Source organism: Rutilus rutilus (assembly GCF_951802725.1).
Source record: "Rutilus rutilus genome assembly, chromosome: 21".
NCBI lineage: Eukaryota > Metazoa > Chordata > Actinopteri > Cypriniformes > Leuciscidae > Rutilus > Rutilus rutilus.
Genome location: NC_140226.1, coordinates 24,523,040 through 24,549,507, shown reverse-complemented (window position 1 = coordinate 24,549,507; position 26,468 = coordinate 24,523,040). Strand labels below are relative to the sequence as shown.

Here is a 26,468-nt window from a genome sequence, read left to right as displayed (position 1 = left end):
TATAAGGCCGTTATATGCAAGTCATATATATGTATACGTTTGTAGTTTATTTATAAATGATTTAAACTTCTAATAAAAGTTCACAATTGTTCTTCTTTTTGTGTATTTGTGAATCTGCTGACCTGAGAAAGTATCACGACGAAGGAAGTTGCATTGCGCATCGCGCTCTATTTTCTATGATCTTTATGTCATATGCTTATTATTGCAGGTTAGCGATGAATCCTGTGCCAAATGTATTCTTATGTTGACGATATCTGCTCTTCTTTGACGCTTGCGTGCTGTGCTGGTGTTCAAGTGAGAAGTTACAGAGAGGCGGTATTTTGAAACAACACAGACGTTTTATTTGCCAATATCAGGCAGATCGAGGACATCACATTGATTCAAGAACGACAGGTAAAATACGGAACGACATGAAAATCATAAGTCACGCAGCAATAGTGTCAGCATCTATATTAATAAAACAGTTGAAACATAGCAACTAAGAGCAACAAGCTATCTATCTAGTTTTACTTTAGAAAGTAAATTACTGGGCGTTTTAAGAGTCTTAGAACATGTTTTACGAGGGTTCATTTAATGTCTCCAATGTCCATCAGTGGACCACGGAACACCTAAAGGTGTAGTTAGGCTAACGTTACCTTTTGAAAATTAAAGTCACCATGAAATCAAAGTGGACAATTCTTATTTTTAATGGAATATTGCATTATTTATTATAAATGGTTTATCCGTGCACATCATTATTTAAAATAAAATAAAATAATGTGTCCTCGTAGGCCCTAATCTTTAAAAAATAATCTCCCTCTTGTGACAGTCTCTCTTTGATGACGTGTTTAATGGCGCGAGGGCGGGACAACCTGTCACTCATATGAGATAACAGCAGTAGCATACAATCAATTCCCATAGACAGTAAAAGAAATGGACACAGCGACCCCATTGGATTCAACGGAGAAAAGTGAAGTCAATAAGAAGCACTCACTTCCTGATGGCTGAGCGTACTGCGCAGACTCAAACTGAGCTTGACGACGTAGATGTGACGTGAGCAACCTGTCTGTCTTCTAGTAGCTGTGCCGAGAGAAATCTGAATCATTCCCTTCCGAAACTTGCAGAGACGGAGTGTGTGAGTAGGAGCTGTCCATGAGCTAGGAGCAGGAGAAACTTTTGCTAAGTATTCTGATTAATTATTTTGTCATTTTGCCTCCACGTCCCCCCGATTGCCCGCGAGCTTCTCCTCCTGTCCATACGGTAATCTCTCTACTATGCGACAGAGAGCCGCGTGGTTATGATGCAATCGTTAGCCTATTTTTACAAAAACTGCTTCTACGGGGCCATGACGTAAGATACAAGGTAATGGAGCCTTTTATACATTTTCGTGTTTCTTTAGAAATAAATAATGGACAAATGGAGTCTTTAAATGCCTCAGATGTAAAGTTATTCGCTGTCAAAGTGACGCCAAAATGAATGGGAGTCAATGGAATGCTAACAGCAGGTGATGGTCTGCTAATCAATGGCGGCGCCCGGGGAAGCTTCAGTTTTTTTCCGAAACATTGGCCCCCTGTCAATTCTAGATGGACAAAATAAAGTCCTGTCCTGCATAATTTCTGCATACTTGGATACGCATCACACTAAGGGGAAAAAAGACTTCCGTTTCATGCTGACTTTAAATGGTTTCTCGGGGGAAAGCAATACGCTTGCGAGATCATGTAAAATGTTTGCAAGCAAACGCAAAGGTTTTGCGGGTGAAAGCGAAAACTTCCATCTGATATTTTTTCCCATAACAAGAATGTCCGTAGGGCCTATAACAAAAAGATGCAATTTGTTAGTTTTATATAAAAGACAATCCCTGGAGAACCAATATCTGAAAAACCACCTTAATTTATCAGGCTGTTTTGTTTGTTTTATTGCCACCAGGTCTGGAATCACGTATGTTATGAATCCCTGGGATCCCATTACTTACACAGTGACACCTGCTGCTAAGATTTTAGCCAGATGTGTAACATCAGGCACCATGACACAGGTAAACCAAGATCTTTTTTTTTTTTACATTGATTATAAACGGTTCTGGTGGTTAATGTAATGAATTTGTGTTATGAATCTTATAGGAGGAGCTTGATGCTATCCCACAGGATTCAGAAGTCTTTTCCTCATATTTACTTGAAGCTGAGCAGCTCAGCAGAATTAAACATGATCTTGATCAGGTTGGAAACAAACTAGAGCCATGCATTTTTTTTGCCACTTCTCTGATTTACAACTGAAATGATTTTCGATTTGTCATCATGTTGTTTTAGACTAATTTAGATTTAGAACTGCTGAAGCTGGAAAGAGACGGTGCAGACGTCACTCACGGTCATTACCTCAGTAAGTGTTGGAGACGGAATTGTGCGCATAAATTCACATTTCAACACGGAATTACACATACTCTAACTCTATATTAAAATTTTCTTCGTAAGGTCAAAGGTTTGCTTCCTTGCAACAGTTCACTTCCCACCTTCAGGAAGTGTTGCGAGAACAGACAATCCTGCGAGAGAGACTCACAAAGCCACTGTGTCAGCAGAACTTGCCCATTCAGGCTGATCTTCACAGGTCAGAGGCTTTTAATGTGCCACTCAAACAAAATGGTTTTCGTTTGGAGTTTTAAATTGTACTTTTGTATCGAAATATTTACTTACAGTATTGATTATTGTTCAATGTAACATAAATCTGTGTGCAGATATGTGGTAGAGCTCATGGGGATGGTGGTGGAGTTTATTCAGAACCTGGAAATGAAAATTGAGATTGTTCAAGCAATTCCAAACACTGATAGTTATCTGAGTAATCTGGTAAGTCTATATACACACACACACACACTCTATATATATGTATATGTTTTTTTGATGAATCAATCAACATGAATGTGGTAATTTGAGCTAAAAATATACAGATCTATGGTGGTTAAAGGTTCATATAAATATGTGTTATGCTTTGAAACCACTGTCTATGTGATGTTCTTTACCTTTATACCTGTCATGTTTATAATGTAAATCCATATTATAACTGTTCTCCCCATCAGAACAATGGCAGAACTCAACTGCTGGCTCAGGTCACTGAGGTTGAGAACCTGTACAAGCAAGTTCTGAAGCGACGAGGACATTCACAGACCAACTTTAAAGACATGTCTAGTCTAGATAAAAATCACCTACTGTTTGTTCAGGATACTAGTGGACAGTAAAAATTATAAAAATAACTCATTACAAAATCCTTGACTAGATTTAGTATACATTTTTACATTTGCATTTTCTGTTGACTTTATACTTCTAAATATAAGCTCTCATATTTTGTTTAATGTTGTCTCTATTCTGTGTACCTAGTGGTTGCTGACAAGGAACTTTGATACATTAGAGAAAACTGATTTATGGATTATATTCTGTGTTTTTCTTTTGTAATAATTATAGTAAATAAATGTTTCACATTTTTAACCAAAAAAGTTTCAGTGCTGGGAACCACCATCATGTATTATATTGTTTGTGTACCACATATAGTATACTTTAACAGATATCTCAATATACTATCTGTCAAATTAGTGACCTGTGGGATACCTGATACATCAAAGCATTTCTGGACATTTAGCCTGTTTGCTTGAACGTCAGTGACTGCAGTGAATGATTTTTAGGTGGAACAACTCAAAAGGTTTGATTTAGTGTTCAGGCATTTTAATATTTTATATGGTAGGACAAATGAAACCATAAATTCAGCACAATAATTTCTGCTGTTGCTGCTTTCCCATCTCTTCTATTAAGAGTTCTTTCTGTGTAATGAGTTTTGTACACAACAGCTCCATCTATAGAAAAACAGAAAAAGTGCAACTGGCAATTAGTGTGATGCTGAGATATCTATTTCCAGAGCAGTGATTCTCAACCAGCAAACTTACAATGGGGGCGAATATTTTATGACTTGCATTTAAAAACTGTTACATTCCCAGGTCCGTTTGGACCCTTTATAATGCAGTCATAACAATATTTTTCAACTAAAACCATATTGTATCTGATCAGTAACTTGCCATTGAGTGAATGCACACATTTTGTTAAGTTTTGAATGTTAGCATGTTTTTACCATGCTATTACTTCATTTACCCCCTTTTTATTAATAAAAAAATGAAAATGTTACAAAGAACTACAGCAAAAACCATTATGATGCAAGAAAAAAAATATATTTTCTATCAATATTTATGTGAAATTTTATTTTTAATATATCATTATATGAAATTTAAACAACATATAATATGAAAATGACCCGTATAAATGGATTTAATTAAGTTCTTTTGAATCTTTTTGAGTCTTAATTTATGAAAACAAAACATTATTTTTCTAACAAAACAACATCAGCATTACTCTGAAATTATTTTCAAACTAAATATATTCATTTTACTTGCATAAACTTTTACTTTCAGATGATAAACAGCCTGAATCTCATTTTAATGCTGCAATGGTTCATCAATAGGTGGCAGCAGAGTGAAATGTCGATTTTAGACTATTTTTTCAAATTTCGACTATTTTGTCTGAACTTTTGGGCCTGGTTTCACAGACAGATCTTAGATTAAACCAGCATTAAGCCTTAGTTCAATTAGGGCATTTAAGTAGCTTTTATAAATGTGCCTTACAACATTTTTTTACAATGACTTACATATTTTAAGATATGTCAGGGCAAGCTACTTTCAGTTAAAACAGCTCAAACATGCATTTTAGTCTGGGACTAGGCTTAAGCATTGTCTGTAAAACCGGGAGTTGATCTACAAACAGACATAAATACATTTTTTATTTCAATTTCAATGCGCAAGCATGTTTATAAACAAAACGCTGTCCCAGTGGGAAGGAAAAAATGGTGTGAGTGTTAGGAGAGTATGAATGTATTTAACCCGTATTTTACAGATATAATTTGAGGCAAACTTAATTAATAGATGTAAAAAAAAAATCACAATTTCATGACCCGAATGCAAAAGGTGTAACAATTAAGTTTACTCTAAATCTCTTACATTTTTATTTTTAATATATATATATATATATATAAATGATGTGTATTTGACTTAACATATCCAAAATGTAATTTTTCTACAAAAAAACTTGTTTTATTTATTTTATTTATGTACCTCATCTAGGTCAAAACGGACCCGAATGCATATGGATATATTAAAATAATAAATTAAAATGCTAAAAAACTAAATCAAGATGTATATTTCTTAATATTCATATTATATATTAAATGGAAATATTTCTTATTTTCCCATCAAAACGTGTTTTTTATTTTAACTCCTGCAATTACAAAATGCTAAATATTTAATTTAAAATAAAAAAATCCCCTCTTCTGTTGAAAAGAGTTTGAAAACTAATTTTGTGTGGGACAATGGGGGGCCTTAGAGTAAAAAAAAGTTGAGAACGATTTGCTGTTCTAGAACGAAATGCATTGAATAAACCCGTAGCTCTGTGTCTGAAGCCATGGTGACATAAAATAGTGAAGTGTACTAACCTGGAGCTTTATCTCATGTATCTTGCTTTCATCTCTCTGCAGGCTGTACCCATGCTTTTCCAGGAGACCTTTAATGTGCCTTAGTGAGAAAAACGATTAAAGTAACATTCAGAAAACTATTTTTACAATCTTTACAATAATGTCAGTGGCCTATAAGCACACACCTCTGCACCTCAGCGTCGGGTTCCAGTGGATAACGCTCTTGTAGGAACTGCTGTAACTCGGGGCCCTTTGCGTCTAAAGCGCTCAGGGCCTCACAAGCAGCAGTGCGCACACTGGGCTCTTCCTCATGGTGTACAGCCCACATCAGCAGCTCCTGGAAAGCTGGGTTCATCCAACCTATTTTCTTTAAAGCTTCATTTATATAATAATATTTAGTGTACTCATAAAAATAGTAACATAGAATGGCTGAATTCATTTTCAAGCTCACCATTAATTGCCTCCACTTTCACCTCCCATATTGGCTCATTCTGCATCAGGTTAATTAGCTGATCAACGGCCTGTGAACATGTTTTACGCGGTCATTCGAGTGAACCCTCAATCTCTTTTTCACACAATTTATTGTCCACATGCTATCATAGATCTATTGTGCGTTTGCACAGCTGCTTCATTTCCTCACCGACTGGTCTTCCATCATTAGAGAGGCTGCAGTCAAGCAAGCTTGTTTGCGCACAGTCACATAGTCATCATTAAAGCACCGCAGGAAAGTGGGCAGTAGCTTGGGTGTCATTATTCTGAGTTGACCAATTAAGATCAGCGCTTCCAGACGCCAAGCGGTTGGACCCTCCTGCAGCTTCGCGCTGTGGAGAAATTGTTTGTCTATTAAGAGTGAACTGAATATAAATGCTCTGATGTGTCTGTTGGGTAGAGATAGTAACCTCAGCTCACTGTGCATCTCTCTGGCCATGTTCAGTTTACTTAGAGCCAGAGCTGCAGCACGACGAACAGCACAGCTCCAGTCGTTCCACATCATGTGTATCAGTTTGTTGCAAAGATCCTGCATGAAAAGCATTTCTAGTATGTTCAGCAATCATAGAGATATTAGATATGTAGATATAGGTGTCTGAGAAATGTCCAAAAGAATTACATTATGATACCTTGTTGATTTGACTTCTGAGCTGTGCAATGCTAGTACAGGCCTGAACTCGTGTTCTCCAGTTAGCGCTGTTTAACTCTTCTGCTAGAAGAGAGCGCACTAGTGTCTGGATGGGAAATACCATGCAAAATATAGGGGCTCAGAAATATTAGTTTGAAAGAAAGAAATATTTATTGAGCAAGGATGCATTAAATTGATCAAAAGTGACAGTAAAGACATTTATGATGTTACAAAAGATTTCTGTTTCAATCAAATGCTGTTCTTTTGAACTTTCTATTTATCAAAGAATCCTGAAAAAAAAAAAATGTATCATCGTTTCCATGAAAATATTAAGCAGCTGTATTCAGCATTGATAATAAGAAATGTTTCTTGAGCACCAAATCACCAAATGAATACCAATATATGTATATATATACAGTACTGTGCAAAAGTCTTAGGCATGTTAATACCCCCCCCTGCAAAAAAAGGTTTTAAGTCAGTTATTTATATCTTTTGCTGTAGTGTGTCAGTAGGAAATATCAGTTTACATTTTCAAACATTCTTTTTGCCATTAATTGTAATAATCCAGTGAGATTTGTGTATGCACAAGGAGTCATCGTCTGTGATTACATGAAGAAACAGAAAAAACTGAGACAGACTAAATCCAGAAGAACTGCGGGAACGTCTCCAAGATGCTTGAAGAAACCTTCCTGCAAAGCTACCTGAAAAACTATGCGCAAGTGTACCTGGACAAAAGCCGTTTTAAACGCAAAGGGTCGTTACACCATATATTGATTTGAATTAGTTAATAGAAGTTAAATCATAAATAAATTGAATTTATGATTTTATTTTCGATGGCATTCTCACTTTACAGCATTTTAACAGAAGTGCCAGTACTTTTCACAGTACTGTAGCTTTGCAGGAAGGTTTCTTCAAGCATCTTGGAGACGTTCCCGTAGTTCTTCTGGATTTAGTCTGTCTCAGTTTTTTCTGTTTCTTCATGTAATCACAGACGATGACTCCTTGTGCATACACAAATCTCACTGGATTATTACAATTAATGGCAAAAAGAATGGGTCTCAGTCATGAAACATTCGTAAATATACGAGTAAATATGTGAGTGATTTGCGCGTAAAGAGACATTCCCGAAAATTCTTCTCCTGATTCACAAATACCTCGTAAACGTCAGATTTGATAGTGAAATGTGTTAATGAATTCCAATCAGTCGTAAATGGGACGCGCGTGCACGCTCATTCTCTCAATTACCATAAATCCCGCCCATTAAAACCGACTGACAACTATATATGGGCATCATATTATGACACCAAACGAAGGATTTCCACATGTCTTCTCAAAAGCGTATGAAGAAGAGAAATTTCTCAGATGCAGAAATTGAAGTTTTATTATCAGAAGTTCATTCAAAACACCACATTTTATTTTCAAGCGTACATAAAAAAAAAGGATTTTTTAGGTAATAATGCTTTTACCTAAATGCTTTAGGTAAAAATGCTTGGCAGCATATTACAGATGCAGTTAATGGAGTTTCATCTGTTAATCGAACAGTCCCAGAAGTGAAAAGAAAATGGTTCGACATGAAGCTTGACTGCAACACTTGTGACTTGCGGACTTGTAAAAAAAAAAAAAAAAAAAGATTAAACAGCTTGAATATAAAAAAATAAAAAAAAACAAATAAAAAAAAAGACTTGCGGACTTGTGTTCCGTTTGCAGATGCTATTACTGGCTCTCGTAATAAAAGTAAAAAGAAAAACCGTATGTAATTACTACATATAATATTTTTTTCAAAATGCTGTGTAAATATGTACCCGATTAAGGTGAATTAAAATGCAGCCTTGTTAATGAGCAAAACGTTCGGATGTTAAACGCACTATTTACGCGTGGCTGGGAGCAGGTGTAGATTTCTTTCGTACCAACTAACATTTGGAAAATACGAACATTTTAATGAATCCGAAAATTTACGCCAGAACCACTTTACACACGATTTACACAAAAATTCGTTCTGCTCGTGTTTCATGAATGAGACCCAATGTTTGGAAATGTAAACTGATATTTCCTACTGACATACTACAGCAAAAGGTATAAATAACTGACTTAAAACCAATTTTAAGGGGGGAGGATAATAACATGCCTAAGACTTTTGCACAGTACTGTATAAATTGTTATATATACAGTATATACAGTTATTTTAAATTGTAATAATATTTCACAATATTAAATGCAGCATAAGAGACTTCTATTAAAAACATAAAGATCAACCCCAAACTTTTAAACTTACGTTTATACAAAATGTGAACAAGATAAAAGTTTACATTTACTGTTTAAGTTTAAGTTTACTGTTGCCTTTGGCTTGCTCAGTTGGGGATATTTCGGGGATATTTAATTTTATCAATCAATAAATTCCACTAGAAACAAACCTTGTTGTATTATTTTAATTTAATACTGTGAAGCTGCTTTGATACAATCTGTATTGTGAAAAGCGCTATACAAATACAGTATACTTGACTTGACTTGACTTGACATAGTCTAGTGCATGCATAAATGATATTATGCAAAAACCAATGAGAGAGTGACTCACAGTCTTGCTGCTGATATCGGAGAGTAACGTCATCGACTGCTCCTGATCTGAAAGAGCATCTCTGAGGAAGTGCTGTGACAGGAGTCTCTGTATGACAGCTTGACTTGCATCACCGTCGATCGCCAAGCACTGCGCCGCCACCCAGCTGTCTGCGCCTGTGCCAGAGGGGTCTGAGTCATAACATATGATGGTCATTTTGAGTCAACATCCGAGTAGGATAGATTGCTTTACTTAGAGTTTATTTCAATTGACATTTTTAGGTTTCAAGCACTGGTCTCCTTTCGTCTATGCACCTTGTTTTATCGTGCTTCGTAGTATGTCTCTGGCGTGTGTGTTAGGTGTCCTCATGGCATACTGGCACACTGCAGCAGCCATCTGAACTCTCTTCACTGGATCCTCAAGGGCTGAGACCATGAGAGCCTGCAACTCCTGCGGTACCGCCTTCAACTTCCATTCCTTACTATGTTGAGCTGAGCAAAAAGAAATTAGATTTCACTTTTCGGAAAAAAACATTTATTTATTTATTTTCTTAAAAGGGTTTATATTATATTATAATATATTACAACACCATTCAAAAGTTTGAGGTCGGTAAGATTTTTAAATGTTTTTGAAAGAATTTTCTCATGCTCTTAAGCTGCATTTATTTGTTTAATAATCCAGTAGGCCTAAATCCAGTAAGATATTTTACTATTTAAAACAACTGTTTTCTACTTTAATATATTTTAAAATGCAATTTATTCCTGTGCTCATGGCAAAGCTAAATTATCAGTAGCCATTACTCCATTATTCAGTGTCACATGATCCTTTCTGATATGCTCTTACTTTTATCAATGTTGAAAACAGTTGAATATTTTTGTGGAAACTTTTGGTGAATAGAAAGTTCAAAAGAACAGCATTTAAAGTATTTGACAGATTTTTTTAACAATGTAAAACATTTTACTGCCACTTTTGATAAAAATTAAATGTATACATTTCTTTAAAAAAATCTATTTTTTGTCTTATTGAGCCCAATTTTTTCTATTTTTTTTATATGAATTGAAAGATGTATTTTGAGCTGACAGATTAACCTGCTTTGCCAGGGTGAAGCTCTTCTTGTGGTCCATTAACTGCTCTTGATGCACAGGTTATGATGGCCTCCAGCCGCACTGTGTAATTAGGGTCACTAAGAGCCCTTTTTAGGCCCTCGATGTTCACACTCTGCAAGGGCAACTCTAGATGAAACAATAATAATTTTCCAAAAGGTTTTTCCATGACAGCAATTGATGCAAAAACAATCAAATATACACAGATATTCAAGGTGCTTTCCTTCATACAACACACACTGTATTTATATTTATATAGCTGTGTACTTCACGGCTAACAAATCTAAGTGTATTACTTAATAAATGTAATAAGAGAAACATACTGACGTTGCAGGCAATCCTCCACTTGTCAACTGCATAGCGAAGAGTGGAAAGTTTGGGCATCTCAGGATCCTGCCCGCTGAAGTCAGGAGGCTTGAGGGCATAGTCAATTCTGGTGGAATGATCCACCCATCGCTGTTCTGCATTTACAGCTCTGCCTGCCAAATGTAATACATTAACCTAATATTTAGAACCACATATATAAACCTTTTAGCTGTCACAATGACATTTTTAACATTAATAGTGCACTTTAACTGCAAGTAAACAATCACACTCAATATATAAGTAAGTCTACCTGAGAATATCTCCTGTGTAAAGACATTCTCTGTGACGTGGCTGCCGGCACATGGATTCAGGATATCCTGCAGACCAGGGGCCTGTGGGAGCTCAATGTGTTTGATGGTCACAGTGGTTGCTGTCTTATTTAAGTGGTTCTGCACACTGATGCTTACTGGAGAGAGCCCATAACCTGGTATCCTGTTAAATAAGGACAGACACCACAAACCAACAACAACAACAACAATGTGAAATACAAGTGTGTTGGGTCTAAGTGCATGAATTAAAGGGATAGTCCATCCCCAAATGAAAATTCTGTCAACATTTACTCACCCTCATTTCATTCCAAACCTGTATGCATTTCTTTCTTCTGTGGAACACATACACACACACACACACACACACACACACACACACACACACACACACACAAAAGAAAGAAAGATATTTTGAAGAATGTTGGTAACCAAACAGTTTTAGTTTTCATTGACTTACATTGTATGGACAAAAAACACAATATAACAGAAGCTGTTGGGTTACATCATTTACATTCTTCAAAATATCTTCTTTTTCGTTCCACAAAAACAGCATGTCATGCAAGTTTGGAACACATGAGGGTGACTAAATGATGACAGAATTTTCATTTTTGGGTGGACATCCAATTAGAAAAACATTTTGATGAGAGCAGAAGATTCTGTGACAGTGTTACCTGTGTTGTTTCCTCGGCTGCAACAGATTACTAGTCTTTTTTTGTGCTGGAGCCCGTAATGAAATTCTGCCTTCTTCTTGGGTTAAAGTATTAATGTTACAGTTTCTTTTTTTGTTTCCATGCTTCGTTTTTTTCTTTAATGTGGTGCATGGTGCTAAGGGGCCTGTGGCATTGAAAAGCCAGCTAAAATCTAGTTTTCGGTATGAAATGGCTCCCATCTCATAAATAACTTCATCGGAGAAAGAAAGGCCCTGGCTTGCGTTATTCAGATACTGTTTGTAAAGACACTCCTCTCTGCGCTTGCTATGGTGCTCAGGTCTCCAGTTTGCGTGCTGTAAATTCATGGTTGTCTGTGAGGCCTTATGGGACATTGTCTAAAAAAAGGAAACAATGATCAAATAGAAATTGATTATTTGATTCTAAAGCCTGCTGGGTTGATATAAAATAGCCCTTTTAGCTATTAAAAGAAATCTGGAGCCCGCTGTAAAACACTTCATATAATCAACCCAATGAATAAAGACATAAAATAATCAACATAAAAAACATAGCCACAATGGTTATGCTGCGTTCCAGGCAGGTTTTTGAGCTCGTAAATCACGACTTCAAACCACGACTCACGACCTTGTAGCGTTCCAGGCAACCTGTAACCCGTGTTTTTCCAACCTTATACCCGTGAAAGTGCACTGGAACTGCAGTCAAACCCGTGACTTCCCACCCGTGAACTCGTACTAGATCGATGTACTCCCAGTAACGGGTTGGGAAAACACGGGTTACAGGTTGCCTGGAACGCGGCATTACTATGTAAAGACACCTACCGCCACACTTCACAAATCACGTCTCCACAGCAATCACAGCACAGAGTTCACACTGGAAATTTCATAACATTTATTTTTCAGAGCAGTTTATATCAGATGTTTTGACTAACAAGGAGGATAAAATACTTTTTTAATAAAAAAAAGAAAAGCAGGTCGCTGACAAAGGTAAAGATACCAGCTCTCGCAGCGCTCAAAAGTTGGCATAGCAACGAGACGCGCTTGTTTTGCTGAAGAGCGGCTGCCATGGCTCCTTGAGATTAACTAAACTACCTAGGGATCAGACATAAATAGATGCCTCATTAGCAGGTGTTTCTATGGGCCGTTATATGTAAGCCGTCCGCCATATTGGAACAGTCACAACCGGTCCGTGAAAATTCAAGAGTCGCATGTATGAATATCTAGACTTCAGCAGATGACTTGGCTAACACAATACAACAAGACAAAGGTGTAAACTAACAGGACATTAAAAGTTACTATAGTAGAAGTAAAAGTAAAAGTAAAAACAGTTTTTAAAAAAAGTACCAAAGTAATAATGAGTTAATTCATATAAAAGTAAAACCAACACATTCTTACCTGTAAAACGTTATCCCAATTCTTTGGGAATTTAAATCTTGGCGGTTGATGACACGTTGACCGTTCCAAGATGGCCAATCAAAAGGCGGGTCTGTTACAGAAGACGAGTGCGAATTTCAATGTTTTAACAGAGGAAGAGAGCATGGTAAGATATAGGTTGCTTAAACATGTAATATCTAATAACCGTTTGACAGTAAGACTGACAGTCATAGGCTATCCATTGAAATGTGAATTGAAAATATGATTCATAATCATATCTGAATGTGATGAGACAAGAAACATTTTACGTTTTCGACATTATAAATAATAATATTAATACCCCAACAAATTACCCTCCCCCCTCCTAATTTAATTAAGGTTTTAATTAGGTTAATTCATCTCTTTTACAAGATTTGTTGTGAGTGATTCTAGCACAGTTCAGTTAGGCTATAGCTCTCTGGGCATACAAGAAAAGTGAGTGAGTTTGGCCTGTTACTGTGTACAGCTGTTTTGACTTTGGCAAGTGAGTTATGGGCCAAGACCAGACCATATAATTACATGCAGCATCTGGGCTGAATATAGGATGAATCCTGACAGGCGGAGGATTCCATCACAATAGCTTCAGTTCACACAACATGGAGACAATGCTGACTACGCAACAGAGGAAACAAAAGCAATCGTGACCACATCTTCATATGAAAAGAATGAACAAATCAATGAATAAAAGACATTCCAGGAGACATTCTGTAGCATGTTTTAGCACTGGCGCAATTTTATTCTGCACTATTTTTTTTAACAGTCACTGCCATTTCAACAGCATTTCTTGTCTTTCTCACAACCATACTTCATACATACAGGTCAGGCCATAACATTCACTTTAAAGGGAAATTGCTAGATTAGACTCATTAAGCTCATTTTATGAGCCGATGTATTTTGAATGTGATGTCTTCTGTCACAGAGACATACACTTTGATATACCAAGGTGTGAAGGACCATATTGCTGTTTCTGGGAACCTTTTTAGAGGGACAGTTTCCAACAAGCAGCATACATAATAGATCACCTGCTTCTTTGAAACAATGTGAGCAAATTGCCATGCAACCTTAGCTTATATAAACCGGACATCGCAGAAAATTCTTTGATGCCAACATATTCATTCAATGGATCAGCATTAACAAAATCAACTAATAATGATCAAAGAAATAGAAAATACCCAAAAAGATATCAGTAAGGGTTACAACCAGTCTAATTTCTTTCCTTTTGAAGCATGTATTAAAATCTATCTTTATTTAAAGATTTAGGAATATTCCAATTTCTTTTATTTAACAAATAAATTTGTAGTCTTCTTTAATAATCCTATAGCGATGCTTATCTTTTTCTCAAGCTTTGATAAATTAGAAATTATACATGGATTAATGCTAAAACATCAAAACATATTTTTATTATTAATAAAAAAAAGTAAATATATATAAATATAACAGATTTTATTTTAAATTGATTTTAAGCTGACATTTGTCAGCCAACCGTTAATAAATAGTGTCAATTAATGGTTGATAATTCCAATCCAGCCCTTTAATTAAAACCAAAATGTAAACAAAACAGTCTTCAATGCTGCACTGAATATGCCACATTTATAATTTAGCATGTTTTAGCTTTTAGAGCAAGATACATTTCATGAGAATACACTTCATCAGTTCGACGTCAAGCAATTCCTCTGAATGAAATAGCCATCAAGCCCACTTTCTGTGTAGTGCAAATAATGATGTTTAACGAACCTTTTCACTGAAATAGTCAGCTTGACAAGTTCAAGACACTTTAAACCGACGTCTCCACACAACAGGAGTCTCTACGAACATAATAACTCCTCACCTCTGAGGAGTCCCCACAGCCCTCAGGCCGATGTACTATGAGGACTGGGAAGAAGCGAGCGTCTTGGTAATTCGGCGGGCTGTCATTAAGGGCAAGCTGACTGGTGTAAGACCTGCAGCACTGCTCATCAGGGCAGCAGCGCTCTGTAAGTGTACTACTACGGCTTCTCCACAGTCCCATAGTGCGCCTGGAGCCATACATGCGGCACAACGAGAAGTGCGAGGTGTCCAGGGATAAACGGGAGTGGAAGGTGTGGCGAGAAAAGATGGAGGAACAGCTAGAGCTGATCGTTGGCCGTCTTTGGTCGCTGCCTTCTTGGCAACAGTGCTCACAGTTCTGCACCAACGTCCCGTAGCTCTGCGTTGAGCAGCTGTCCAACAGCAAGCGGTTGGAGGAAATGCTGTCTCTGTGGTTTGACCCAGAAACGCCCAGGTTCATCAGCATGGCTTCCGAATAGCTGGGTATAAGCTGGCGGTTTGAACGAATGTGCCATTCCAGCTCCGTACTATCCACCGTTTCTACTCTTGGAAGGCCATAGCGAGTGTTCATCACGGTGGCATCAGCCTCTGGAGACGGGCTGTTGTTGCTATACTCTAGTCCGAAGTGTTTCTCGACTTGGTAGTGTACAAACGCCGTCCGGTACTCGATCAGCACTCGCAGTGGCCAGGAGAGCATGAGGAGAGCCGCTATCCAGAAGGTGACCCGCGAGGTGTACCAAGGCAGTTGGTCGGGATCCACATAAGCGATGAGGTGCTCTTTAAAGTCCACGTTCTTCAGAAGCATGCCTTCGCGGGCTTCCATGTAGTCGTCCAAACCCTCGATTTCTGAGAAGAACCTGGCTCGCTGGTTGAGGTATGAATTTTCAGGACCCGCTCCTGCGAAGCTGAAGCACTTGGAGAAATGCAATCTCGTCGCTGCGTGACCCTCCAGTCCGCGCAAATTTCGTGAGACATCTCTCATTCCGCAGCGGCTGTAGTCGAATTCGCCCTCCGCCACGTGCGTGTTAACACGCTCATGAAAAACCTGCGTGGTCGTGTAGGCATCTCCATTCCTGTAACGCGTTACTTGTCGACTCCTACGTACAAAATGGTAACTGATGGCTTTCCACCAGACGCACGGTCGGGCTTGACGCATGCGCAGAACCCTTTCGTACACGCTCTCAACATTGGCCTTGCACTGCAACTCGCTGCGGGCCCGACAGTGCCAGCACTCCATAAGGTAAACGGAGTAGAGCATGAGCAGGAAGGCCAAGGGGATGTACACATAACCGTCAGAGCAAGGGCTATCGTGGTATATCATGGAGCGACCTCCTCTAAGAGAGTTCATTGAGGCTGTGAGGGAAGTACTGGAGGAATCGAAGCTCAGCTTGGTGACCTGGGTGAGCTGACACCAGGCCACGGCACCCAGGCAGCTATACATGAGCAAGGAAAGGAGAAGGCAACGCCAGTGCGTCTCACGGCACATAGAGGCACTCAGGGACTGCTTTATTGGCCATTGCTACAAGGAATAATAAGAAAGATAAAGAGTAATTAGCATATTGTAAGGCACACGGACTTGCTGTGAATGAGAAAACAAGAGGTAATGAATAAAACCATCAGAGATTTAGTGTCACTTATTAAAGGCAATGATAATGTTCGAGAGGATCATATTTCCTTACATCAGTGTTATAGTTAAAACTAACTACTAAAGTGATTTCTGAGAAACGCTGCTGATTTTTGAAATCACCGAAAGGATCACACTCCTATCTTGATAGCTCCACCCCCAAATACACTAAGGCTGCATCCGATATCGCATACTTCCCCACTACCAACATAGTAGTTGAAAAACAATATGTGACAAAAGCAGTATGTCCGAATTCATAGTAGTCATAAAAGAGTAGGCAAAAAGTGACACTTCTTCCGACGAGATTCTGAAGTGTGCATGCATTCGATGGACACTTTACTATCCCATGAGGCCACGGGAGAGGATTTATGAATGGCTGTGAAGCAATGTAACTGACGCTGGTAGGTCACATGATAAAGACAACATGGCGAATGTAGTACATCCAGATTATATTCATATTACACACATTCATACTATGTTAGAACATACTTTTTTAGCGGTCGTGAAAGTAATTAGACTACTTATTCACAATAAGTGCCTACTCAAGAGAGTATGTGATTTCGAACGCACCCTAACCCGCTATGCAACACAGGCACCTCCCCCCTAATGAGTGTATACGCCCCTTTACTGCTGATTGGCTTCAAGTGTGTGTTTTGGTGCTCGGTCCAATCCACTTTCAACAGCGTTTCTCAGAAATTGCTTACTGTACCTTTTAAAACTAATTTTCGGTAATAAAATTTTAATTATCATATAAAACCCTACAACTTAAAAATTAGAAATGTTGCCATGCCAACTAAGTGACATAAGTTTAAGCTCTAGTACTAAAATTACTTAAACTAAAACCTGATAATTTAATAAAATCTGAGCCAAATATAAATAATTTAAAAAAGTAATAACAATGTCAAAAGCACAAAATTAGTAAAACCTAATCTAAAATTAAAATTAAAACTGAAAATATAAAAATAAAACCTTATTCAAAATATTAATAAATACTATAATAATATATAAATAATAAAATAACAGTGCCTTATCTCTCCAGTGCATCTTGTGCTCATCTTAAATGTCCTATACCATTAACCTCTTCATGTACACTTCTAATAAAAATAAAATAAGTTTAAAATAAAATGGTTTAATTTCAAACAAAGTGCAGACAACGCACTAAGAGTAAACCCTGAACATGACTAGAGGGATATAGATCTATGTGAGAAAGTGGGGCCTGACAAGGCTGAGGATTTGTAGCAATCCCTCAGTTCAGACTTAATTACTTACAGTACATCCTGGCACAAAGTCTCAAGATAATGTCTATTAAGCCTAAAACAAGCTCTCACTTGCTTTAGACTAGTTAACCATTTGACCATTTTTGCAGGTAATTCAATTTTGTGATTACATTTTTATTTTCCTCATCATGAAAATCATAGGGCCCTGTGTATCCAAGCAATGGTCAGTTAAAACAAAACATGGTGGATGTCATTGCCACTTTGCCTTGAGTCTTCAATCAATGCCAGACAAAATGAAAAAAAAAATTTGTTTAATTTGAAACCTGCTGGAGAGTGGCTCAGCAATGCTTTTGTGTGCTAAATCTGAACGTGATACAATTCTTTAGTAATGCACAGAAGTGGAAAAGGACCTTGCTCCTAATTGTGAGTTTGAATCTCACTCAAAGGGTACAAGTGAGCTATACTGAAAACAAATTATGATGAAAAATATGAATATGAAGTATATGAAAAATACCATAATAGTTTACTTTTAGTTAAGTGAACTGATCAAAAATCTGAGAAGTTTGTGTTTTGAGTAAAAAAACTATTTTATGCTCAATATTTGTATGAGTTGAGAATGTATGTTGTCCAGTAAGTCTATGTACATTTCAGCAGCTAATACCACTTCTGATATTTATAAGGGTTGAAAGGCTTTTAAAGAGGGAAGAGTGAGGTGCAACATCAATAATGGAAATCCAGCATGAAAGAGAATACTCTCACAGAGATAACAGTCCGCCATTCAAAAGCATACTCTAGAAAAACTGCTCTTATCCTCACTGCGAAGTGAGTGAAACTTTGGACATAATATGGTTATGATTTAAGATGCAAAAGCAGATTACAGCTAAACCTTGATAATGACTTCAGGAATACCGAATGTGGGAGCACTGATTTTGTTTGTCAGTTGGTCTAAATAAATTAAGTTTAATTTGAAGCAACTGCTCATCTGGTGATCCCTAAACAAAAATGTAAAAAAAAGCATCTAGATTTCATCAAGATTTACATAAAAAACAACAAACATTCCTTCACCAACCTACTTGAAATCTCATTTTGGTTTTATTAAATAACATATTATTAAATGTAATTATTAAAGTATATTAATTATCCTGCACATAGAATTATATAGCCTATATATATATATAATATATATATATATATAAATACTGTATAACTATGTAAATATATGCAGCATAATCAACACATTTAATAATTCAATAATATTTATTTTATGTTTAAATATTACCATCCTGAAAATACCAGTCAAATCAACATACAAGTTCAAATGTAATTTTTCCGGGAAAAAAGCAAATCACAGTTCTGAGTCCCAGCAAGCAGGACTTGTATGAAAGCCAATGGACATTCACAGACCTTGCAGGCCATGCCAGAATGCTTCACAAGACCATATGCACCTAGAGATGCAGATTGGTCTCAGCATCAGTCCCAGACTTTTTAGTGTGTTAGCCTATATATTAAAGGTTTTAAAAAAAAACATTAAATCTGCTCAAAAACTGCTCTAACTCCCTCTGTGATGGTGATTCTCAAGCTACAGTAACAGGCATCTTTTCCTTAACTGCAGTTCCATAATTACAGCAGTGTATTTCAGAGGTGTTAATCAATACACAAATTATAAAGTGTGGCTGAGTGCAATGAATATAACACATTTAGACATTTATAATGCATTTAGAGCTATACTCCTGATGTAAAATACAAATGCACTTCCTAATATTAAGTCTACGTTTGTCCTGGTGAATGTGAAGTCTTGTCAAAATTATTGTCATTATGGAATCAAGCAGCAGCACTGATTTTAATATAGGCTACCACAGTGTCTCAAACATTCTCCTACCAGTATAAACCATACAGCCTAAATCAGATAGCATCCTATGGGTTTATTACTGATCTGCAGTCGATGATCTCTTTCAAAGAACTTTTATTATAGGATGATTATCAATAACTTGTGCACCATAACGTCTATGCATCAATTGGAAGCAGATACATTTTAAAGGTATCACTTTAAACACAGTTTCTTTTATAAGTGAGTTTAATTTACGATGACATTTTTTTCAATCTCAGACATACTGTGTGGACCAGCCTTTTTTACTGGAAGAAGTCAAACCACAATAAGACAATTACAGTCTACCCGGGGATATAATGCAGAAATCCCTCTCCTCCATGACTATGACACAAACAGTACTGATGGCAGTCATAAGACTCATCTCATAATACCTCTTCCAGCACATCGAGACTGGCCGGTGTCTCCGCGCCACCATCGGGGGAGCTTGGCGCTGTGTCCTCCGCAGTAGTGTCAGTTTCCAGATCTAGAGACAACATCCTGCGGCAGGTGTAACATTGCAGTCAAATAATGTTATCTGCAATACTCCGCCTTTCTCAATGAAACACGCTTTAGGACGTTGTTTTGCCCGGCTGTGCAGTGTTTGGGATGGATGCCAGGAACGCCGGGGATCCCGCTCTGGGTGTTCCCAATCAGGCAGACTGGGGGGTGGGGGGTGGGGGGGCGGAGACCGCGGGGAGACTGCGGAGGACACAGAGAGAGAGAAAGAGAGAGAAAAACCGAGAACTGATCTTCAAGAGTCATAGATGGAGACCGAAACTGGTTCTTTGGTTTATGTGTAAACTCACTGAAATGCACGATATTGCTATGTTTGTTACAAATAGGGTCTGTGAAGATATATTCAACACGAACATTAATGTAACTAATTTCAAACTTACTTTATATTAAGCATTTTATACGGAAGAAATGATTTTATTGAAAGTTAATTTCTTGCTAATATATGAACTTCACTGATGATGAACATATCTAGCCTACATAAATAAATTGCTAAAGTGACCAGAATGGAAAGGTAGTGATATAGACATGGACTTTAAGACAGTATAGTAATGTCTGTAATAGCTTCTCTCTTAAGATATTATTGCTCAAATAGAATTTTTAATATCCTTTATTATGCCAATTCCAATCACTCAAAACCAGCCTCTTATAGCTTTGTGCCTGATATATTTATTAAATGATGTATTTTTAATAATATAATATAATATAAATTATAGTGAAAGGGAAACGCATACTTAAATTTCAGTAATGTAAATAAAAAGAATAATATGAAAATACAATAGAATAAAATTCATTATTTTATGTTAAATTATGTTTTTATATTTTTTTAATAACGATGCAATATTTTATTTAAAGACAAAAAAAACCTCTTTAAACAGAAAGGGCTTTTATTTTGTAATTGTTACGCTTAACCCGGAAGCTGAGACACGTTTGTAAACTCCTCATGTGTTTAGAGTACAAGTACATACATATTCATCCAAAAAGCTGACAGAGGATCGTGGCATGAACGGTCTTCCTGGCTGCAGGACATTAAGCAATAAACATTAAGACTGTAAGTCAGGGAAGTAAAATATGCAAATTTAAGGGGTAAACGTTGAGTCGGTATTAGTCCTGACACTCTTCTCTGAAACATTAGACGCCCTTGTGTTAATTCAGGAGTTTGGGATGTTGCGGCGTCCCAAGTCCACAGACAGCGAGGCGGATCTGCTCCGGGAGCAGCAAGAGCTTCTGGCGGCGGGCGGTCAGTCCACTGTCACTGTAGTGAAGCGCCCTGATAAACGCAGAGGAGACGCTGATGGTGCACATGAGCAGGAAAATCACAGAGATGTTGTGACTATTGAAGGTAAGGTAGAAAGATATGAGCTTTCTGGCAGTTATTGAATCTCATCTCATAACATTTGTATACACAGATTTAATGATGAGTTTCATTATACCTGCATTCATAGGATCAGGCTGATTTTGTTTTGTGTAAAATAAACTATTATTCTAAAGTGTTACCACTAGCTTTGGGCTGAAATTAGTGTATCTGCACCTTCAGATCTTCCAGATGAGATTCCCACCTTGACCCCTGCAAAGAAGTCACGTTTTAAACAGGAGCGGGTGCGTTTTGAAGATGAGGGCCCAGAAGAGCGACTGGACAGACATGATACCCATATCAGTGCTGTTCTCTCCAGGATCATTGTGAGTTATATTACAGTCTGTTGTTTGATTGAATGATAACATAATGCCATGCTTATTGGTTATGTCTTCCTCCTAACAGGAGAGGGACACGAGTGCAGTACCTGTGTTGCTCCCGTGTATCACAGGCATTGCTTTCCCTAAAGTCTTGCGTAGATCTGTGGTGGAAAGTGAGGTGAGAAAACATTATACATGCACAAAATCCTTAATTCATTTCTCTTGTCTGATGTTTCTGCTTTTTTTTTTTTACTGCATATAGGGGCAGGAAAGAGCTCCCAGAGGTAGAAAAAGTATTTTTGCACGTCAAATTGCAGCACAGAGGTCTAAGAATGAAGATGTTCAGTCTTTAAATGGTTCAGAGACTAGAGATCAGTCTTCTACATCTAAACATGTGGGCTTCTCACCATTGGAGAGCATGGAGACTGAGCGACCTGAATCAGATGTTATGGGTGAGTGAGCAGTGTCACATTCCAGAAAGTTTTTCACAGCTAACTAAAGCATTCATAATTTATGTTTGTGGTTCTGTTATAGACCGTGTTGGTGGCCCCTTGCTACTTTCAGGTCAAGGACTTGCGATTGCAAATAGTGCCATGGAGACAATGAAAATCCATGAGGAGAATCAGGCAAGGTTGCAGGCGATGTCCCAGAGTGAGATACTGGACGAACAGAGGAAGCTGCTAGCTCAGCTCGGTGAGCTCAATACCTTCTTAGTTTTCACACAAAGTGAAGTGTACAATGTAGTGTTGTATTCGACTGAATCAACCATTCAAATCTGTTATATAGCATTGTATATGGTAATTTTTTCTTTGTAAGAAATGTGTAGAAATGTGGTTCGGCATGGGCTATATTAAGAAAAAGGACTACTGTCAAATAAAAAATAAAATAAGAACAAATAATCAAACTGCAAGCAACAGCACAAATAAATACAATAGAGCAAAGATACAAATAAAATAAAAAGTGCTTTTCAGGTTATTTTGCTATCTAACAGTAGTTTTCAGGTACAGATATTGAATAAAGCAATCAAATGTAAAATAACATTACAGATTAAAGAGCAGTGAGTGTTTTCCTTGTCTTTTGTTGTCTGATTAACATTAAAAACACAAACATCAGGAATGTTAGGCTGCTGTCACTTTAAGACATAATGCATGGATCCAATACACTAATACTGAACACATGCGTTGTCTTTCTCGACTGTTTACGTTCACCTAAGTAACCTACTATGTTTGCTAGGATACTCGCCAAGACGGGCATGTTGACACAATTTTTTTCCGTTGAAAGAGGACTCAATATTTGCACACTGTCTTAGATGCGCCTTTCCCCAAGTGCACTTCAGATGAGTGCACACATATCTTCTCACAGCACGCGTGCAAGTTCGCTTTCGTGTCTTCTTGTGCTTGAATGTTTAAATTGGCAAGGCTTAAATGAGTTTAGTTTAAACACAGATAGCAACAAGTGCTGTTCAGGTTTCACCTGCGCTTGTGCGCTATCAATACTCGGGTGATGATGGCGTGAATGACTGGCCATATTAGAGGATACAGCACTTGTACTGAACAAATTTTACATAGAGTGACTGTTTTGTCCATGTTTTTTGACCATCGCTGTTGTAACGTTTTGGGAAGCCAGAATGCATACACTAGCCGAACTCTGTCTGTCTGTTTTAAAGGGATACTCCACTTTTTTCGGAAATATGCTCATTTTACATCTCCCCCAGAGTTAAACAGTTGAGTTTTACCGTTTTAGAATCCATTCAGCCGAACTCCGGGTCTGACGGTACCACTTTTAGCATAGCTTAGCACAGATCATTGATTCTGATGAGTCCAGTAGCATTTCTTTCAAAATGACCAAAGAGTTTCAATATTTTTCCTATTTAAAACTTGACTCTTCTGTAGTTAAACCGTGTACTAAGATCGACGGAAAATGAAAAGTTGCGATTTTCTAAGCCTATATGACTAGGAACTACTCTCATTCCGGCGTAATAATCAAGGAACTGTGCGGCTGTACCATGAGTGCAGCAGGCGTAATGATATGACGCAGCGCCTGAAAATAGGTCTAATAGGTTAGACAAACTTAGTCCCGGTCACGTTGGAAGAAGTTACCGAGCTGGGGACTATTTTCAGGCGCTGCGTCATATCATTACGCCTGCTGCACCCATGGTACAGCCGCACAGTTCCTTGATTATTACGCCGGAATGAGAGTAGTTCCTAGCCATATAGGCTTAGAAAATCGCAACTTTTCATTTTCCGTCGATCTTAGTACACGGTTTAACTACAGAAGAGTCAAGTTTTAAATAGGAAAAATATTGAAACTCTTTGGTCATTTTGAAAGAAATGCTACTGGACTCATCAGAATCAATGATCTGTGCTAAGCTATGCTAAAAGTGGTACCGTCAGACCCGGAGTTCGGCTGAATGGATTCTAAAACGGTAAAACTCAACTGTTTAACTCTGGGGGAGATGTAAAATGAGCTTATTTCCGAAAAAAGTGGAGTATCCCTTTAAGCGTTGTTATTTTCAACAAACCATATTATAGATGCGTCGTCAGATTTAAGATGAACCACGGTGCAATTACACACCTAAAATATATATTATTTGGTTCCTTAACAAGCTAGTCTTCTCAATTATAGTAATTTGAAGTTTTTTGTTTTGAAAGAAAGTTATACTTTTATCATGCATCCAGTTTATCAAAACTGACAGTAAAGAGATTTACTATGTTATAAAAAATTATATCTAAAATAAATGCATTTTTTTTAGTTTTTTTTTTACTTTCTATTATATTCAAATCCTGAAACTAAATGTATCAGGATTTTCACAAAAATATTTATTCTTTTAATTTATTTAAGAGTTTTAGACCTCACATTGTTGCATTATGTCAGACCCTAGATTAGTGGACTTTGTGAGATCTCGGAAGGCAGAGAGAACACCAGGATCTGAGTCATCATCCAAGCCTGTGCAAAAAGAAGACTTTCCGCCTAATAGCACTTCTACAGAGTTAGACCACACAATAAAAGCTCCGGAATCTCAAAGGGATACCATGGAGGATTATGAGGAAGATGAGAATCAGCTTGTAGTTCAGCCTCCAATTACAGGTAAGTGATTTCAGAGCTCGTTTAGCAGCAACAGATCACATAATATACCATTTGCATTGTGACGAAATGTTGTAAAGACAAGGTAAACCTACATATTTGTGGTTTATTTGACAAATGCTACTCATGAAGATGGCTGAATGGGGTATTTGGACTAGTCTGCATGCATACAGCATTAGAAAGTAAAGCTAATGTACCGGACTGGGTCTTCTCAATCTTGTCAGCACAAGTGCAGCTGGATGGTTTCCAGTTCTTTATTCACCCTGGGCTTGAAACTGGCCACACGTATTCTGGACTGTACACTTTGCAGATCTGTCCAGCTAAGCTGTGAGCCCAGCATGCTAAGGCAGATGCATCAATTTCAATTAGTCTGATTAGAGCAGAGTTAGCCAGAGCAAGCACCAATTTGTTTTAAGGTAATAGAGATAAGAGGAACTCAATGACATTTATGGATGAAGCACATCAGAGGTTAACGTCCAGAGAACAGTTCTTCTCTAATTACACTGCCGTCAGCATGTGGTATGCGTTTGTCAATATACATGTGAATAGGCTTTTTAAATAACCGAAAGTCTAGTTTTTTGTTGCTTATTATTATTCATCATTCATAATATTGGTCTTTTATTTTTATTTTTTGCAGAGGAGGAGCTGCCCATCAAGCCACAGAAGGTATGGCTTCACATGGACAAGGTGGAGCTAGATAAACTGGAATGGACTAGAGACCTTCCTGCACCCAGTAGGCTCAGCACCAAAAAGGTACAAACCATGAAACCTACAAAGGTGGTTTAATTAGTTGTGCTTGTTAATTAGTTGTACTTTTTCCAAAACCCCAAACCCTTAGTATTAAGCTTTGGCACATACTTTAACTATTCCTGGAATATCTGCGCTATGCACATAAAGGATCTCTATTGTGATTACATCCCAGTGAAAAGAATTATCAAAAAAAAAAAAAAGAGGTTCTGTCCATCGGTTGTTGACTGAATGACAGTAGATCTGAATACGAGCTTGCAGTAATTTGTAAGAAAGGGATGGGTTTTACATTACCAGAGAGAAGTCAATGTCAGCTATGATGAAGGTCAGAAAAAAAAAAGTAACAACTGAAACATGCATGGATGAAATGTTTACAACAGAATCTATATGCATTTAGAAAATAGTTCAATTTCATTTTATACCGACTTTAATGAGATAAATGAAATGTTCTCTGGTATTTTGTGCTCTTGTTTGTATAAATGCTTTATTACATTTTCAGGCTATGCAAGCACGTTTTGATTTCGCTGGCACTCTCATCCCAGCCACCAAAGACTTGCCCACCCATTTGGGCCTGCATCACCATGGAGAGGAGCCAGAGGTGAGTTGCTTCATCTAAATTCATCTATTGCATTGTTTTTAGACTGGCAGTGAAATAGAACTGATGCCAGTTCTTCTTTTAAAAGATGTTTGTATTAGTCAAATGCAGACGTGTGCATCTGTCATAAATGTGTAATAATATCTATAATTTTCTCTCTCTCTCCTGTGTTCCAGCTGGCTGGATATTCACTGCAAGAGCTTTTCCTCCTCTCTCGCAGTCAGCTCAACCAACAGCGCAATCTGGCCGTCAGCACTCTCGCTAATGTCCTGACCAAAGTAAACCAACATTAAAAAATTAAAACACAAAAAGTTCATTGAGTTAATGTGAAAAGCTATTAGATCGCAGTAGATTTGATTTCACAAACACTGTTATTAAAGAGGGTA

General features: G+C 37.5%; 4 protein-coding genes across 5 annotated transcripts in view; 2 read left to right on the top strand and 2 right to left on the bottom strand.

The window, feature by feature from the left end:
* Window positions 1–119: 119 nt before the first annotated feature.
* Window positions 120–3,451, top strand: haus2 (HAUS augmin like complex subunit 2). Its single transcript, XM_084393402.1, has 7 exons — window positions 120–393; window positions 1,906–2,011; window positions 2,097–2,192; window positions 2,283–2,352; window positions 2,445–2,577; window positions 2,705–2,813; window positions 3,044–3,451. The coding sequence occupies exons 2-7, from the start codon at window positions 1,925–1,927 to the stop codon at window positions 3,200–3,202; spliced, it is 654 nt and encodes a 217-aa protein (XP_084249528.1). The 5' UTR covers window positions 120–393; window positions 1,906–1,924; the 3' UTR covers window positions 3,203–3,451.
* Window positions 3,452–3,669: 218 nt separating this feature from the next.
* On the bottom strand, window positions 3,670–12,344 carry heatr4 (HEAT repeat containing 4; the record flags this gene model as incomplete). The annotated part of the gene is made up of 13 exons (XM_084394184.1): window positions 3,670–3,811; window positions 5,494–5,572; window positions 5,658–5,847; window positions 5,924–5,993; window positions 6,113–6,293; window positions 6,372–6,490; window positions 6,591–6,695; window positions 9,162–9,331; window positions 9,455–9,631; window positions 10,229–10,372; window positions 10,567–10,722; window positions 10,860–11,041; window positions 12,148–12,344. 13 exons carry the CDS (start codon window positions 12,342–12,344, stop codon window positions 3,722–3,724), a joined length of 1,860 nt encoding a protein of 619 aa, XP_084250310.1. The 3' UTR covers window positions 3,670–3,721.
* A 2,385-nt stretch (window positions 12,345–14,729) lies between these two features.
* Window positions 14,730–19,966, bottom strand: LOC311281370 (transmembrane protein 151B; the record flags this gene model as incomplete). The annotated part of the gene is made up of 2 exons (XM_084394215.1): window positions 14,730–16,280; window positions 19,862–19,966. 2 exons carry the CDS (start codon window positions 19,964–19,966, stop codon window positions 14,730–14,732), a joined length of 1,656 nt encoding a protein of 551 aa, XP_084250341.1.
* An 892-nt stretch (window positions 19,967–20,858) lies between these two features.
* The window catches only part of rpap1 (RNA polymerase II associated protein 1), a 21,417-nt gene continuing 15,807 nt past the window's right edge, over window positions 20,859–26,468 (top strand). Inside the window, exons 1-10 of one of the 2 annotated variants that reach the window (XM_084392961.1) lie at window positions 20,859–21,033; window positions 21,118–21,324; window positions 21,520–21,662; window positions 21,742–21,834; window positions 21,919–22,108; window positions 22,191–22,349; window positions 24,531–24,743; window positions 25,378–25,493; window positions 25,987–26,085; window positions 26,259–26,360. In XM_084392961.1, the coding sequence (XP_084249087.1) occupies window positions 21,147–21,324; window positions 21,520–21,662; window positions 21,742–21,834; window positions 21,919–22,108; window positions 22,191–22,349; window positions 24,531–24,743; window positions 25,378–25,493; window positions 25,987–26,085; window positions 26,259–26,360 (1,293 nt within the window). In that variant the 5' untranslated portion in view covers window positions 20,859–21,033; window positions 21,118–21,146. The remainder of the gene's footprint in view (window positions 21,034–21,117; window positions 21,325–21,519; window positions 21,663–21,741; window positions 21,835–21,918; window positions 22,109–22,190; window positions 22,350–24,530; window positions 24,744–25,377; window positions 25,494–25,986; window positions 26,086–26,258; window positions 26,361–26,468) is intronic. The other variant, XM_084392962.1, reaches the window with a different exon arrangement.